Source organism: Boleophthalmus pectinirostris, unplaced genomic scaffold, assembly GCF_026225935.1.
Source record: "Boleophthalmus pectinirostris isolate CB_2022bp ecotype Guang Dong unplaced genomic scaffold, ASM2622593v1 HiC_scaffold_4, whole genome shotgun sequence".
Lineage (NCBI taxonomy): Eukaryota > Metazoa > Chordata > Actinopteri > Gobiiformes > Gobiidae > Boleophthalmus > Boleophthalmus pectinirostris.
In genome coordinates this window covers 34,324,467-34,341,174 of record NW_026571353.1, presented here as the reverse complement: position 1 = coordinate 34,341,174, position 16,708 = coordinate 34,324,467, and the positions used below count along the sequence as shown (strand labels likewise).

Here is a 16,708-nt window from a genome sequence, read left to right as displayed (position 1 = left end):
GACTGAACCAAGACTAAACCAGGACTAAGCAAGGACCGAACCAGGACTGAACCAGGTCTAAACCAGGACAGAACCAAGACTAAACCAGGACTAAACCAGGACTGAACCAAGACCAAACCAGGACTAAACCAGGACTGAACCAGGACTGAACCAAGACTAAACCAGGACTAAGCAAGGACCGAACCAGGACTGAACCAGGTCTAAACCAGGACAGAACCAGGATTAAACCAGGACTAAACCAGGACTAAACCTAAACCAGGATTAACCAGGACTAAACCAGGGCTAAACCAGGACTAAATTAGGACTAAACCAGGACTAACAGGGACTGAACCGGGACTAAACCAGGAATGACCCAGGACTGAACCAGGTTTGAATCAGAATTGAACCCAGGATTAAACCAGCACTGAACCGGGACTAAGCCGGGACTGAATCAGGATTGAACAAGGACTAAACCAGGACTAAACCACAACTAACCAGGACTGAACTAAACCAGGACTAAACCAGGACTAAGAGGACAGGGACAGTGGCCTCTTCAGTACAGACGCTGCACAGATCCAACTCTCACTCTCGACGTCTATAGGAAAAACAAACTCCTGTCCCCGTCTGGGAGCATCTGACATCTTCATGTTGTAGAATCTGAAAACTACAAACCCACATGAGACTCGGACGCTCACTTCTCTGCACAGGACTTTATATTATCAAACTAATCACTGCTTTGTAATGAGACAACTGACAACAGATTTACATTTCATTAGATCCATTGTTCTGGTTTAATCCGTTGTCTTGTTTTTACACTTTTAAAGCTGCTCTATATAGTTGTACCTTCCCCCTGCCTATTGTCTCCATGGAGATGTTACTGAAATGTTCCACCACAGTAAACATATCTATATAAGTTTTAATAATACGTTTTAATAAATAAGTGAATATTAAGTTTAAATAAATAAGTGAGTAATATTTTTAATAATATGTTTTAATAAAAAGTAAATAATAAGTTTTAATAATAAGATTTAATAAATAACTTAATAATACATTTTAATAATAAGTTAATAATCATTTTTATAATAAGATTTCATAATAAGCTTTAAGAAAAAAGTTAATTATAAGTTTTAATAAATAAGTTAATATTATCATTTTAATTATAAGTTTTGATAAATGACTTACTACTAAGTTTTAATAAATAAATTAATAGTACGTTTTAATAATAAGCTTTAATAAATAAGTTCATAATTATTATTAAAATAAGCTTTAATAATAAGTTAATAATAGTTTTAATAATAAGATTTCATAATAAGTTTTAATAAATAAGTTAATAATAAGTTTTATTTAATAAGTTTATAATTTGTTTTAATGATAAGTTTTGATAAATAACTTACTAATACAGTTTAATAAATAAGTTAATAATACATTTTAATAATGAGAGTTCATAAAAAGCTTTAATAAATAAGTTAATCAAAAGTTTTAGTAAGTTTTAATAAGTTAATAATGCATTTTAATTATAAGTTTTAATAAATAAGTTTATAATATGTTTTAATTATAAGTTTTGATAAATAACTTACTAATGAGTTTTAATAAATAAGTTAATCAAAAGTTTTAGTAAGTTTTAATAAGTTAATAATGCATTTTAATTATAAGTTTTAATAAATAAGTTTATAATATGTTTTAATTATAAGTTTTGATAAATAACTTACTAATGAGTTTTAATAAATAAGTTAATAATAAGTTTTAATAATATGTGTTGATAATAAGTTTTAATTAATAATTTAATAATACATATAACTATATGTTTTAATAAATAAGTTATTAATGAGTTTTTGTAAAACGTTTTAATAAACATACTTATATACATTTTTCAAAATCTTTTGAGTAATAAAAAGGGATGTGATTGGATAATGCACTATACATAAAGTCATACTGTTGAACAATCCAGACACACCGCTGACATCTCCGTGGAGACAGGATGGGGTGGCAAACGAATCCGTGTATCATTCGTTCATTCGTTTTTCAATATAAAACCAAAAATAAGAAAACGAAAAAACAACAGTTTTCTTCGTTATTTGTCTCCAAAACCAAAATGAAAAAAACGGATAACGATTCGTTTTTTCAGTTTTCGATTTTGTGTTTAAATGAAGAATGGAAAAAACGGATAACGGCCGTTTCCCGTTTACGTGACTTCCGTGACTGCGATGCCGGATTTTGCACCGCGTACGGACTGAACCAGGACTGATCCAGGTCCGAGACCAGAGCGGGACTGAGACCGGGACCAGACCGGGACCAGACCGGGACCGGAGCGGACTCCGAGCTTTGACTCCGAGCCTCCACGGGGTCCGAGCCTCAGCTTCGAGCTCCGGTCCTGCCGTGGGCTCTGAGCCTCCGGTCTGGTCCCGGTCTGGTTCTGGTCTTGTCTCGGTCTCAGGCCCGCTCTGGTCCCGGTCTGGTCCTAGTCTCACCGCATACGGACTGAATCAGGACGGATCCAGGTCCAAGACCAGACCGAGACCAGAGCAGGACTGAGACCGGGACAGAGCGGCTCTGGTCCTCCGCGCTCAAGAACCGCGGCTGGTTCCGAGGTGGAGCAAAGCATCCGACTGACGCATTCACACCAATGAAAATGAATCGAACTAAGAGCTTTTGGTTCAAATGGACCAGGTCCGGGACCAGACCGGGACCAGAGCGGGACTGAGACTGGGACCAGACCGGGACCAGAGCGCTACTGAGACTGGGACCAGACCGGGACCAGACCGGAGGCTCAGAGCCCACGGCAGGACCGGAGCTCGAAGCTGAGGCTCGGACCCCGTGGAGGCTCGGAGTCAAAGCTCGGAGTCCGCCCTGGTCCTGGTCTGGTCCCGGTCTCAGTCCCGCTCTGGTCCCGGTCTGGTCCCGGTCTCAGTCCCACTCTGGTCCCGGTCTGGTCCCGGTCTCAGTCCCGCTCTGGTCTCGGTCTGGTCTCGGACCTGGATCAGTCCTGGTTCAGTCCGTACGCGGTGCAAAAGTTCGGCATCGCAGTCACGGAAGTCACGTAAACGGGAAACGGCCGTTATCCGTTTTTTCCATTCTTCATTTAAACACAAAATCGAAAACTGAAAAAACGAATCGTTATCCGTTTTTTCATTTTGGTTTTGGAGACAAATAACGAAGAAAACTGTTGTTTTTTCGTTTTCTTATTTTTGGTTTTATATTGAAAAACGAATGAACGAATGATACACGGATTCAAACGACATCAGAAAGGTTCCATAGTGTATCTTTAAATGTGAAAAACTGAACTAAAAAGAAAGTTCTTCCTCATTAGAACACGACTAAAAGCTCTTCAGAGTCCATTTTGTGTACTATAGGATTTTTAAAAGCTTTATAATTCGATGCAGACAGTTCACCGTGGTCTTTTTTTGACCCCAAGAGCTGCTTGCACAACATATTTCTGTATGTGCCGGGCCAAGACGCACACATTCTCTCTGTCATTTTCCCTCTATAGCGACCACAGACCTTCTTATATCGCATTAAAACCGCCCCCCAGTGCAAATCTAATATTTTAATGGACAATAATACATAGTTCTTTGTCAGCTGCAGACGTGTAGAAACCGCTTCCCACACATGTCCATTCTCACATTTCTGCCCACAGCTTTGTGCACGGTAATATCTGCTCCATCATCGTTTTAAAGGATCAGATGACGTCCCGTAATGTACATGAAGGACACTGTTGGGCGTCCTGATTGATTGCAAATGTATGGCGTTTTATGACAGGTCAGCGTTCCAGCGTTAGAGGTCGCGGGTTCAATTCCTCTTTGCTTCCTGTGAGGCAAAATAACATACAGTATCTATATGGAATTAAATGGCGGGGAGAGAAGAAATATCGGCGTCTTGTTTCGAGTTTTGCATTGTGTGACTTTTCTGGTTCGAGATGTGATCGCTTTGTCTGGAATTAAATCTTTATATCATCGTGGAGACCAAACCAGAGCAAGTTACAGGTCAGATCTGTGGAGAGGCGGCCCCGCTCACAGTCAGAATGAAGGTTTTTATAGGTATTTTTGAGCTATAAAACCACCTGTTTAATGTCATACTGTGGAACAATCCGTGTTCATTCATTTTTCAAAATAAATCAGAAATAAGAAAATGAAAAAACAACTATTTTCGTCATTATTTTTCTTCGAAACTAAAATGAAAAAACAGATAATGATTAGATTTTTCAGTTTTCGATTTTGTGTTTAAATGAAAAATTGAAAAAAATGGATAATGATTCATTTCCCTTTTCTGTGACTTAAACTGCGACACCAGACTGAACCAGGACTGAACCAGGACTGAACCAGGTCTAAACCAGGTCTACCAGGAGTAAACTGGTCTCAAACCTGGATTCAGTTCTGGTCTAGTCCCGGTCTCAGTCTTAGTCTTGGTCCTGGTCCCGGTTTAGTCCCGGTCTCAGTCCTTGTCTCAGTCTGGTCCTGGTCTCAGTCCTGGTGTGGTCCTGGTCTGGTCCCAGTCTCAGTTCTGGTCTCAGTCCTGGTCTGGTCCTGGTCTCAGTTTGGGTCCTAAACCAGGACTAAACCAAGACCGAACCAGGAGTGTCGGTGATCAGGACTGAGACCAGTTTAGTTCTGGTTTAGTCCTGGTTTAGTCCTGGTAGACCTGATTTAGTCCTGGTTTAGTCCTGGTTTAGTCATGGTTTAGTCCTCGTAGACCTGGTCTAGTCCTGGTTTAGTCCTGGTAGATCTTGTTTAGTACTGGTTTAGTCCTCGTAGACCTGGTCTAGTCCTGGTTTAGTCCTGGTAGACCTGATTTAGTCCTGGTTTAGTCCTGGTTCAGTCCTGGTAGACCTGATTTAGTCCTGGTTTAGTCCTGGTAGACCTGATTTAGTCCTGGTAGACCTGATTTAGTCCTGGTTTAGTCCTGGTAGACCTGATTTAGTCCTGGTTTAGTCCTGGTTTAGTCCTGTAGACCTGGTAGTCCTGGTAGTCCTGGTAGTTTAGTCCTGGTTTAGTCCTGTAGACCTGGTCTAGTCCTGGTTTCCTGGTAGATCTTGTTTAGTACTGGTTTAGTCCTCGTAGACCTGGTCTAGTCCTGGTTTAGTCCTGGTAGACCTGATTTAGTCCTGGTTTAGTCCTGGTTCAGTCCTGGTAGACCTGATTTAGTCCTGGTTCAGTCCTGGTAGACCTGATTTAGTCCTGGTTTAGTCCTGGTAGACCTGATTTAGTCCTGGTAGACCTGATTTAGTCCTAGTTTAGTCCTGGTTCAGTTCTGGTTTAATCCTGGTAGACGTGATTTAGTCCTGTTTTAGTCCTGGTTTAGTCCTGGTTTATCCTGTTTTAGTCTTGGTTCAATCCGTATGTGGCACAAAAATCCGGCATCGCTTAAGTCACAGAAACGGCAAACGGCTGTTTTTTCCATTTTTCATTTAAACACAAAATCAAAATCTGAAAAATCGAATCATCATCTGTTTTTTCATTTTGGTTTTGGAGACAAATAATGAAGAAAATAGTTTGTTTTTTTTTCATTTTCTTTCTCATTTTTTGTTTTATTTTGAAAAACGAATAAATGAACGATACACGGATTCTTAACGCTCCTTTAAATCTCCTCATCTCCATGGCGACGGGTTTGATTTCTTGCAGCGTAATGTCCGCGGCGTCCGGCAGGTCACAGTCGTAACAGGAGACGCGCACATACGGGCCCGTGTATGTGCGTCTGTATATCTGTGTCATATTCTGTAGGAGGCTCTGAATTATTCATGGAAGGACTGTGGGCCGGGATGTTTCTTCTGCGGCTGAAATAAAGACGCGGCCGAGACACTTTTCGGACTCTCTGGGACAAAAAAGCGCAGATGTTCAGAGGACTTCCTGATCCAGACTGTGCAGCTCAGACAGATTATTTATTCAACGGGGGGAAAAAATGTAATGCAATGTAATGCAATCTCTTATACGGACGATTTATTTAAGAGTGTGTGGAAGCAGAAGAGCAGAGGCACTAGTGAGGCTCACCCAGAAAAAAAAGAAATAAAACCTATAGGAAAATGTTGTAAATAAGGAGGTAAAGGTATTTTAAAGGTTCTACGCTACAAGAAATGGACTGTTGTGAGATTTAAGACATGTTATAATGTTGGTACCTCGTCAAAAACAAACCCGGAGTTGTGTTTTGTTTCATTCATGTATGATCTCATGAAGCGGTAGTTTTCAAGTTAACAGCTACTTTTACCTTTAGACCCTGTTTACACTGAAACGAATCACCGTATCACCACATTGGAAACGATCTGCGTCCACACCCGTTGTTTCTGTGTCCGCAATCCTTCCCTGTCCACACAGCTTTGAGCATATTTGTTTACGTTTTACAGAAATGAAACTTAAAACCACATGGCTCATTTGCATAAACTGAGTGTTAAAAAAAACACCTCGCTCCTCGTGCGCTGATGCGGTTCAGCTTCTGTTGGACTAAAGGACACGACTCAGTGGAATATGAGTGTTCTTTCTGTGACAGAGGGGTGTTCTGCTGATGGTGAGTCTGTTCTGTGCTTCTGTCACATTGAAGATGGTTCATGTGAAACTTTAGGTCGTGCGCGTAGACTGTATACCGTATTTTCCGGGTCATTAGACGCGGTCTTAAGCCTCTAACCGCATCAAAAAACGACTGTGCGCCGCGCAATCTAGAGCACCCTATACACGAATCCGCTCGGGTGTCCCAGCACGACTTCAGTAAACTGTAAAGCCACACCACTCGCAGCGCACGCAAACACACACGGAGCAGACAGCGACCGCACAGAGAAAAACACCCACAGCCACACTCATCACTCCACGCCGACGAGGAACAACAGTCACAATTGAACAACAGAATCATCGTGACCGATCCAGCGGTCCCAGCGGTCCCAGCGGTCCCAGCGGTCCCAGCGGTCCCAGCGGTCCCAGCGGTCCCAGACAGCACCCTCCCTACGCGTCACAACTGAACAAAGCCCAGAGTCACCGTGAACGCCACAAACAAAGTCCAACTGACCCATCCAACTGTTGTGTTTCGTTTAAAGTCCAGTGCAGTTTATTTGTGAAAAAAGTTTGAAAATAGACCATTTAAGGACAGCGTGCTTTATAATCCAGAGCGCCTAATCGTCCGTAAAATATGGTATATGAATGGACATATATTCCAGCCTCTTAGTACTTTGGCGGTGAATTACTTCACACTGCATAGACCTACATCAGCGTATCAGAGTTTTCAGGCGTCCACACAGTGCAGGATCAGGTCTGTACTCAGATGAATTCATGGGAGCTGGAGACACCAGATCGTTCCGTCTCTGGAGCCGTTTTCAATCAGATTAATGTGAACGAACACTGTATCCACAACGAAAACGACTCGAATATGTAACTAGTGTGGACGGGGCTTTAGTTCAGTCGAGATTGGAAATTCCAGAGATAAAATGATCTAAATCAGGTTTCTCCAGCCTTTTTTTTTCTTTTTTCTGGTGAGCTTCCTTTACAAAATGGAAATGCGAGAGAGCTACTAATTTCCAATCAATCAATCAAACTTTATTTATAGAGCGTTTTTCATACAAAAAATGCAGCACAAGCACAAATTTTAGCGGTCGCAAGAAATGTATTAAGTATAAGAGCCTTTAAATGAGGTAGAGTTTGATGCTTATAAAACATTTACACAATTATTATCCATTTATTAGTGCACAGTTATTTATTTATTAGAGGCATCAGTGTTCTAGAGTTAATATAATTATAACAGGCATTTAATTAAATCCAGTGTTTGTTATTCAGCACAATACATATGATTCAGAAATCCTTTGGTGAGCTACTTGTAAGGGTTTGGAGAGCCTCTGGCAGCTCCCCTGGGCCAAATGATTCTAGTGAAAGTGTATGGAGTTTAAAAACACAGTGGAGCACATCCTGTATCACCACATGACATCACAAAGTAGAACAGTGTCTTTTCCGTTTGAGAAGAACTCAGTATGAACTAAACATGCGGGTTTTTGTGTTAAACATGTGAATGAAACAAAACACAACTCCAGGTCTGTTTGTGATGAGGAAACAACATTATAACACAGAAAATAACATAACTCTTTTTTATTTTGATTTATTTTTCATATGATTCTTGCCCGGGTTCCGGAATCAGACACATTTCTTCAGCGCTTTATGAAAACGTTCCTGTTTCTCCCTGTTTTTTTGGGGGACGTCATGATTGACAGGTGGATTAGCCAATCAGAGACACGCATGGTCCGTCCGTGTCAAAACAAATGTGGAGGTTTACGAAGGAAAAAAGAAAAGAAAAACATCACACCAATTTATTTATGAATTTATTTATTTATTCCAGCTTTACTTTTTGTTTTGCTGACAGTGATACAGTTCTATTCAACTTCATTGAATTATAATAAACAAGAATAAACATTATACGAACGGAAAAACAACACTGCAAAAAACAAAATCTAGTCAAGTTAAATTGACTTGAATTAAGAAAGTTTTATCATGATTTGAGGAAATTTCACTTGACAAATGAAATGATCTGCCAGTGGAATAAGACTTTTTGTACTTGAAAAATGAAATGAAAATGCATGTTGCTGCACTTAAAATAAGAAAAACAACACATTTTTGCACTTAAAATAAGAAGTCGAATGTTGCTTGTATTAATAATTTTACTTAAGTTAAATCTACTCAAATAAAGTAAAATAATCTTAATTTAAGTCGTTTTAACTTGCCTAGATATTTTTTTTCTGGAGAAACCCACAAAAAAATAAAAATAAAAAATAAAAAAATTGCACTAAAGTTTGGACTATTCTAAATTTGAATTGTTTTTCTTTTCTTTTTTAATATTCTATTGATTCTATTGACTTTTTACATATATTTAAACGATGGATGACCAATGAGCTTTTTTGTTTCACGTGCGTCACAGAAATAAACAAATCTGATTGGACGCGAGACGAGACAAAGGGAGCAGGGACCAGACTGATATTATTCTGTATAAAAAAATCATCCGTGTTTCAAAATTAATTGTAATTGCAAAATCACTGGACACGACGACGAAGCTGTTTCCATTTTTAGTGTTGGTTTTGGTGAGTTTGTGCGTCTGAAATAGACATAATTGTGGTGTTTAAACTGCATTTGAGACCTGGAAAGCCTCTGTGTGTTTGGAAAGTCCAGTTTACCGGTGTATAAAAGAACACTCACTGTTTGAGGTCAGTGCCAAACGTTACCATGCCAACGCTTACTTTGTGGCCTTCGTACTTTTTTTTTTTTTTCTTTTCTTTTCTTTCTCCTCTGTCTCTATTTCTCTCTCTGGCTCAGATTAGAGGCGCTGTTCCTGATTTTCACTGCGTTCAAAACGTAAAAAACTGAACATTGTTGATTTTAAACGGTTTGCAGTCGTCCAAAGTTGTTCCTCATTTACTTTATACATTCAGACGTCCTAATTATTCACCACGATGAGTTTATGAGCGTCTTTTTAACACTTTTGGAGACCAGAGTGGAGCAAACACAACAACTAGCATGCTAATCGGTGTGTGAAATACATTACACCCCCTAAAAAACCTCAAAAGCCAAATTTTTAGGGAGCTCATAATTTCTTTAAAAAAAACAACAAACAAACAATGAAAAAACAGCGGGGTAACAGATGTACCTCCAATACATGCATCCCGAATTTTGGACTTCCATCGCGCAATGCATACTGGGAAGGGTCCTCCGAAAAAAAAGTGAACATCAAATCTCCATGTTTGTTTTCCCAGTGGGATGCGTCTATTGACAAAGTCGATCTTTTCAAGTCTTTTGAACCACATCGCTTTTGTTTCTGGTTCTGATATTGTCATGTTTTAGTTTTGGGATTCGGACATCGTACTTGTGTTGGATCCTAACTGCAGAAAATGGGCTTTGGAAGTTTGCGAACTCCATAAATGCAAAAGGGAATCAGATGTGTGTGACTGCAAACCTCTGCTCAAACTGTTTCTCTTCCCAGCGGAATTGAAAAATAGTAAAATTTGAAGGCGATGGGCGGGTTGATCCACAGGAAGGACCAAAAAGGAAACCTGTGGCTGCCTAAGAAATCATCCCGAGTTTGCAGCGAAGATTTTGTATGTGGAGCGACAACAAGAGAGGAGCAGAAGACAAACAGACTGAGCTGCACTTTCTTGTTCTTGTGGTTTTACAGCAACATCACGTCTCGGTCGCTTTGCAGTGGAAGGTGTTTCTTGGTGAACAGCTGGTGCCTTTCATTTTGGCGTTGACTTTTTAAATTCTTAACTATGGTTGAGTGAGGGATCAGGATTTTGCTTTGTTCGTGCTCCACGTACAAAATGTTTGCTGGGATGATTTCTTAGATAGTCAAAGGTTTGTTTTTTCGTCCTTCCCGTGGATCAGTCCTGCCCATCTCCTTCGCCTTTCACTATTTTTCAATTCTGTTGTGAAGGGAAACAGTTTGAACGGAGGTTTGCAGTCACACACGTCTGATTCCCTTTTGCATTTATGGAGTTCGCAAACTTCCGAAGCCCGTTTCTCGAGCCGTTTTCCGCTGTTAGGATCCAACAACCACACAATTACGATGTCCGAATCCCAAAACTAAAATATGACAATATCAGAACCAGAAACAAAAGTGATATGGTTCAAAAGACTAGAAAAGATCGACTTTGTCAGTAGACGCATCCCACTGGGTAAACAAACATGGTGGTTTGATGCTCAGTTTTTGGGAGGATCCTTCCCAGTTTGCATTGCGCAGTGACCGGAAGTCCAAAATTCAGGACACATGTATTGCGAAAGGTTTCTGTGTTCCCTGTTAAAACCGCGGGCCGTCCTCATCTCAAGTTATCGCCATGAACTCATAAAACAGCAACGTGAATCCAGTTCCTCCGTGCACCTCTCCTCGCTCAAACGCATCTGAGCCCGGCCTGAACCAGAGCTGCTCCCGCTGGGTCAGGAGTGTTGTTTGGATCTGGTCCGACTGTAGCATTTCTCACACGAGGCGCAATGCAGTTCATTTTATAAGTTGAATCAATTGAAAAGGGCCTATTCAGTTTAGAGTCTAAACTTTACAACAATGTATTAATGGACCAAGGAACAAACAAACCAATCGTCACGCTACTGAGCCAATCAAATCTGTGCATTAAAGGCGATCACAACTCTGCTCAACAATTTGCAGATGGGGACCAACCTGAATATTGACGGGTATTTCGCACACTGATGCACTTCCTGATTCCCCGATGCTTTATGATTAGATGCAGCTGACTTATTTTGACCCCTAGTCTGATTCATCAGCCGGTTTCACTTCGTGGAAACCGTCTGACCTCGCAGCATTAGGATTCGTTCGCTCGACCATAGGCAGGTACTTTTTTAATCATTTAACCAATCGCTGCTATTTGGTCGTGACGTATGTAGTTCGCCACTAATGGGGATAACTGGTATATTAAGCTTTTCCTAAAACCCGTAAGAAGAATCATTGCCAACACAGAATGTCTGGCTCTTCGCTGATTGCCTGGTGCCCAAACTTGCACCTCCGGGGTTTTTGCGAACTGTCTAGTGCAGAGGTGCTCACACTTTTTCAGCATGCAAGCTACTTACAAAATGACCAAGTCATAAAGATCTACCTAATACAAAACCAAGTAAACTGCACTGAAACACTCTGTGCCCCGTTTTGGACCCTCACCCACAGTTTGAGAACCTCTTCTTTAAGAGAACTTCCTCTGGCACTTTACACAAAACTGTGAAAAAAGTGAAGGAAGATTTTTAAACCTGTTTTTTAAAGTTCCAAACTGGAGTTTCATTCTTTTCTGGTTTTGCAGTGATATTTACCAGCCTCTGCACGTTTACCAAACCAAACGCACATCGTGACAAACACAGATGCATTTGTGCACTTTTGTTAGACAAACTTCAGCCAAATGTGGCAGTAGGTCTGTTCTGTAGATCCGCTCTATGCTGTAGACCTGCTTTGTGCCAACACTGTAACACAAATTTAGACTGGTTTTTGCTTCACGTTTGGTCTTGCTCTTCTAATCAGCCGCACTGTGGGAGGGGCTTGTGTTCGCTGTACGCAGGAAGGAGCGAGAGCGTGAAAAGGCGAGGGGCGGCGTGCTGACGTGAGGCAGATGGACAGGTAGGATGTTTAGGAAGTTGAACCTGCCCTGTGATGCACGCTGGTACACGAGGGCACACGCTGTCGCAGACGAGCCGTGCGTAGGGAGCGTGTGTGTTTGTGATGCGCCGTAGAGTCTCCGCGGGTTTCAAATGAGCGCACAGGCTGCACTGAGACGCCCCACACGCTCCTGCACCCGCTACAAGTTTATTACCAACAGCAGCGGCCGTAATGAAATATGATCACACTTGTTGAGTGTCAGACCTTGAGAGAGAGAAAAGACCGAGTCCAAACGCGAGTCGAGACGAGACAAGGCGATCTACCCACATGACCTTGGCGATCGACTGGTAGATCGCGATCGACGTATTGAGCACCCCTGGTCTATTGTATTCTGATTCCTGACCTAAGAGAGAGAGAAATAAAACTGAGTGGAGGCACGAGGTGGGGCCAGTCTGACTATTAGGACCTCAACAGCTGGAGTAAAATCAGTTTTGCTCAAATACATGTGAAAAATCTTTTAAATGTAACGTTGTCGTGTGTTTTCTTACAGACCCTGAAGGAGGCCAGCGAAAACGCCCGAAAGGACTTCCACCGCGAGGCCGAGCTCCTGACCAACCTCCAGCACGAGCACATCGTGACGTTCTACGGCGTGTGCGTGGAGAGCGACCCCCTCATCATGGTGTTTGAGTACATGAAGCACGGAGACCTCAACAAGTTCCTCAGGCAAGACCGTGTACTCTCACTATCCACGTTTTGATACTTAAAGGAATGTCCCACAGTGTAGATTAAACCTACAGTGTCTGTCACAAGGGAGACGAGCAGGTTACAGCACTACACCACATCACAGGTCAGATCTGTGGAGAGTCTCCCTCATTCACAGAAGGGATTATTGTATTTTTGACACATCATGAATAAATGTTAGACTTGGAGTCGTGTTTTGTGTCAATTACACATTTTAATCCTTTATTATTACTCTGTGTACAGCTCAAAATGCTCCAGTCCACTTTAACAGTTTCCTTTTAACTTTGGTTTAGTAGAGATCGGCAATTCCAGGTCTTAAATTATCCAAATGATTCTAATGAAGGTGTATGGAGTTTAAAAACATAGTGGAGCACCTGTATTACCACATGACGTCACAAGGTGTTTTCTATTTTAGACAAGAACTTAGCGTAAATATGCAGAGTTTGTGTGTTAAATAGAGATGTAACAATATCCAAATCTCTCAGTGCGATATTATCATGATGTACATCTCACGGTACGATATTTATTGCGATATTTTGGAGAAGCTGATATTATTGTAGATGGGACACGTTTCTGCTTTTAAAATACCTTGACAAGATTTTGATGTTAATTATTTCCGTCATAATCCCAAAAATTCAAGTAAAAAACATATTTCTTCATGTTGTCTGCGCTGAAATGAATCATGGGATATGTAGTTCCAGATGTTTATAAGCTGTTACTACTGTAAAACCTGCATTTAATTAAGCAGAGAAACTTGTGATTCGATATATTGTGACAGTCCACGATGTTATTGTGAGACTTTTGACGATACGATATCACGATATTTCAGTTATGTGTTAGTGTTAAACATAACTCCACAACTCCAGGTCTGTTTTTAATGGGGAAACAACCTCATAACAGATTAAAAAATAACATAATATGGTCAGAAGTCAGTTGAAGCGCCTCACAGACACTTTTAGTTGATTTATCTGCAAAATACCAAGATAATAAAACCTAACGGTGCCTCTTCTGTGTGTCCAGGTCCCATGGTCCAGACGCCGTGCTCATGGCGGAGGGAGGGACCACCAGGCCTGTGGAGCTCACTCAGTCTCAGATGTTACACATCGCTCAGCAGATCGCCTCAGGGATGGTGTACCTGGCCTCCCAGCACTTTGTGCACCGCGACCTGGCCACCAGGTGAGGCGCCAGCGAGCACGGGACGGCTCTGGTGTTATGGTTCAAGTACACTAGTACAAACACAGTGGTACAAGGTTAAACAAACATGTTATGTTTGTTTACATATTTAACAGACATACATTATTGTTTTGTATGGTTTTACATTTTGTACATTGTAAACTGCAATACTGATCTAAAATGACTGAACTATACAAACTGGACCATTGATGTTTTCAAATGTGCTCCAACTTTTGATAAAGGCTTTTTACTGTGGGAAGTAGCATTTTTTTTTTTTTTTAATGTATGTCTAAATTTTAAAATAATTGTAACTAACTACACATTAGTGGGTGGAGATAGGTGGTAGGTGCAAACAGGAGTTTTCAGGACAATAGAGGATTATTCAAACATGAACGTAAATCCCTGTGCTGATGATGTGCTGTGTGCTCGTCAGAAACTGCCTGGTCGGGGAGAACCTGCTGGTGAAGATCGGGGACTTTGGGATGTCCCGAGACGTGTACAGCACTGACTACTACAGGGTAGGTGTATGTGTCACACTTTTACTCTACATCCTCCTCCTCCTCCTCCTGTGCATGGACCCACACCCCCACTGCAGCATGAGCATGGACCCAGACACACTACTGTACTCACGTAAGAGTACTGACACTGTAGTACTACTCTACTGTACTCAAGTAAGAGTACTGACACTGTAGTACTACTACTGTACTCAAGTAAGAGTACTGACACTGTAGTACTACTCTACTGTAACTCAAGTAAGAGTACTGACACTGTAGTACTACTGTACTCAAGTAAGAGTACTGACACTGTAGTACTACTCTACTGTAACCAAGTAAGAGTACTGACACTGTAGTACTACTCTACTGTACTCAAGTAAGAGTACTGACACTGTAGTACTACTCTACTGTAACCAAGTAAGAGTACTGACACTGTAGTACTACTCTACTGTAACCAAGTAAGAGTACTGACACTGTAGTACTACTCTACTGTAACTACAAGTGAGAGTACTACTGACACTGTAGTACTACTCTACTGTAACTCAAGTAAGAGTACTGACACTGTAGTACTACTCTACTGTACTCAAGTAAGAGTACTGACACTGTAGTACTACTCTACTGTACTCAAGTAAGAGTACTGACACTGTAGTACTACTCTACTGTAACCAAGTAAGAAGTACTGACACACTGTAGTAGTACTACTCTACTGTACTCAAGTAAGAGTACTGACACTGTAGTACTACTCTACTGTACTCAAGTAAGAGTACTGACACTGTAGTACTACTCTACTGTACTCAAGTAAGAGTACTGACACTGTAGTACTACTCTACTGTAACCAAGTAAGAGTACTGACACTGTAGTACTACTCTACTGTAACCAAGTAAGAGTACTGACACTGTAGTACTACTCTACTGTACTCAAGTAAGAGTACTGACACTGTAGTACTACTCTACTGTAACCAAGTAAGAGTACTGACACTGTAGTACTACTCTACTGTAACCAAGTAAGAGTACTGACACTGTAGTACTACTCTACTGTACTCAAGTAAGAGTACTGACACTGTAGTACTACTCTACTGTAACCAAGTAAGAGTACTGACACTGTAGTACTACTCTACTGTACTCAAGTAAGAGTACTGACACTGTAGTACTACTCTACTGTACTCAAGTAAGAGTACTGACACTGTAGTACTACTCTACTGTACTCAAGTAAGAGTACTGACACTGTAGTACTACTCTACTGTAACCAAGTAAGAGTACTGACACTGTAGTACTACTGTACTCAAAGTAAGAGTACTGACACTGTAGTACTACTCTACTGTACTCAAGTAAGAGTACTGACACTGTAGTACTACTACTCTACTGTACTCAAGTAAGAGTACTGACACTGTAGTACTACTCTACTGTACTCAAGTAAGAGTACTGACACTGTAGTACTACTCTACTGTAACCAAGTAAGAGTATTTTTTTTTTGTTTCAAACTTTGTTTTGTATGTGTTTGAAAATTTTGATACTTTTATAGAACAAAGCAAAACAAAAATGCAGACCACATAAAACTGAATAATACTGAGAGCATCTAGTGTATGCAAGTAAGAGTATTTTCACTGTAGTACTACTCTACTGTACTCAAGTAAGAGTATTTTCACTGTAGTACTACTCTACTGTACTGCAAGTAAGTATTTTATTGTACTACTACTCTACTGTATTAAGTAGAGTACTTTTCACTGTAGTAACTACTCTACTGTACTCAAGTAAGAGTATTTTTTACTATACTGTACTATACTGTAGCAAGTAAGAGTACTTTCACTGTAGTACTACTCTACTGTACTCCTGAGTAAGTACTGTACACATACTTTTACTGTAGTATTGCAGTACTGTATTAAAGTAAAAGTACTGATACCTTTACTGTAGTATTACTCTACTTTATCCAAGTAAGAGTACTGATACTTTCACTGTAGTGTGGGGAGGCTCTGCATGTGTGTGAATGGTGAAATATTCAGCAGTTACCACGGTGACACGACGCTCACATGATCCAACACGGATAAAAACGTGTTGAAACTGAGCGGCACAGATCAGCTCCTTCTGCTCAGATTTTCACTGAAACAAAACTCAGATTAAAGTGTAGCAAAGCCTCAGAGGGAAAAGTTCCACAGTGCAGCTTTATTCTGTGTTTTTGGAGGTGCTTTTTTTATTTTTTATTTTTTTTTACACCGACGCTCCTCTTTTTTGTTTTCCTTTTAAACGACTGAAAATGAAAAGATGAAATGGGACTTTGTGGAGATGGAA

General features: G+C 40.7%; 1 protein-coding gene across 1 annotated transcript in view; it reads left to right on the top strand.

The window, feature by feature from the left end:
- Positions 1-16,708, top strand: part of ntrk2a (neurotrophic tyrosine kinase, receptor, type 2a) — a 337,581-nt gene that overhangs the window by 284,864 nt on the left and 36,009 nt on the right. Inside the window, exons 16-18 of the mRNA XM_055161959.1 lie at positions 12,566-12,738; positions 13,777-13,932; positions 14,363-14,453. Of these exons, the coding sequence (XP_055017934.1) occupies positions 12,566-12,738; positions 13,777-13,932; positions 14,363-14,453 (420 nt within the window). The remainder of the gene's footprint in view (positions 1-12,565; positions 12,739-13,776; positions 13,933-14,362; positions 14,454-16,708) is intronic.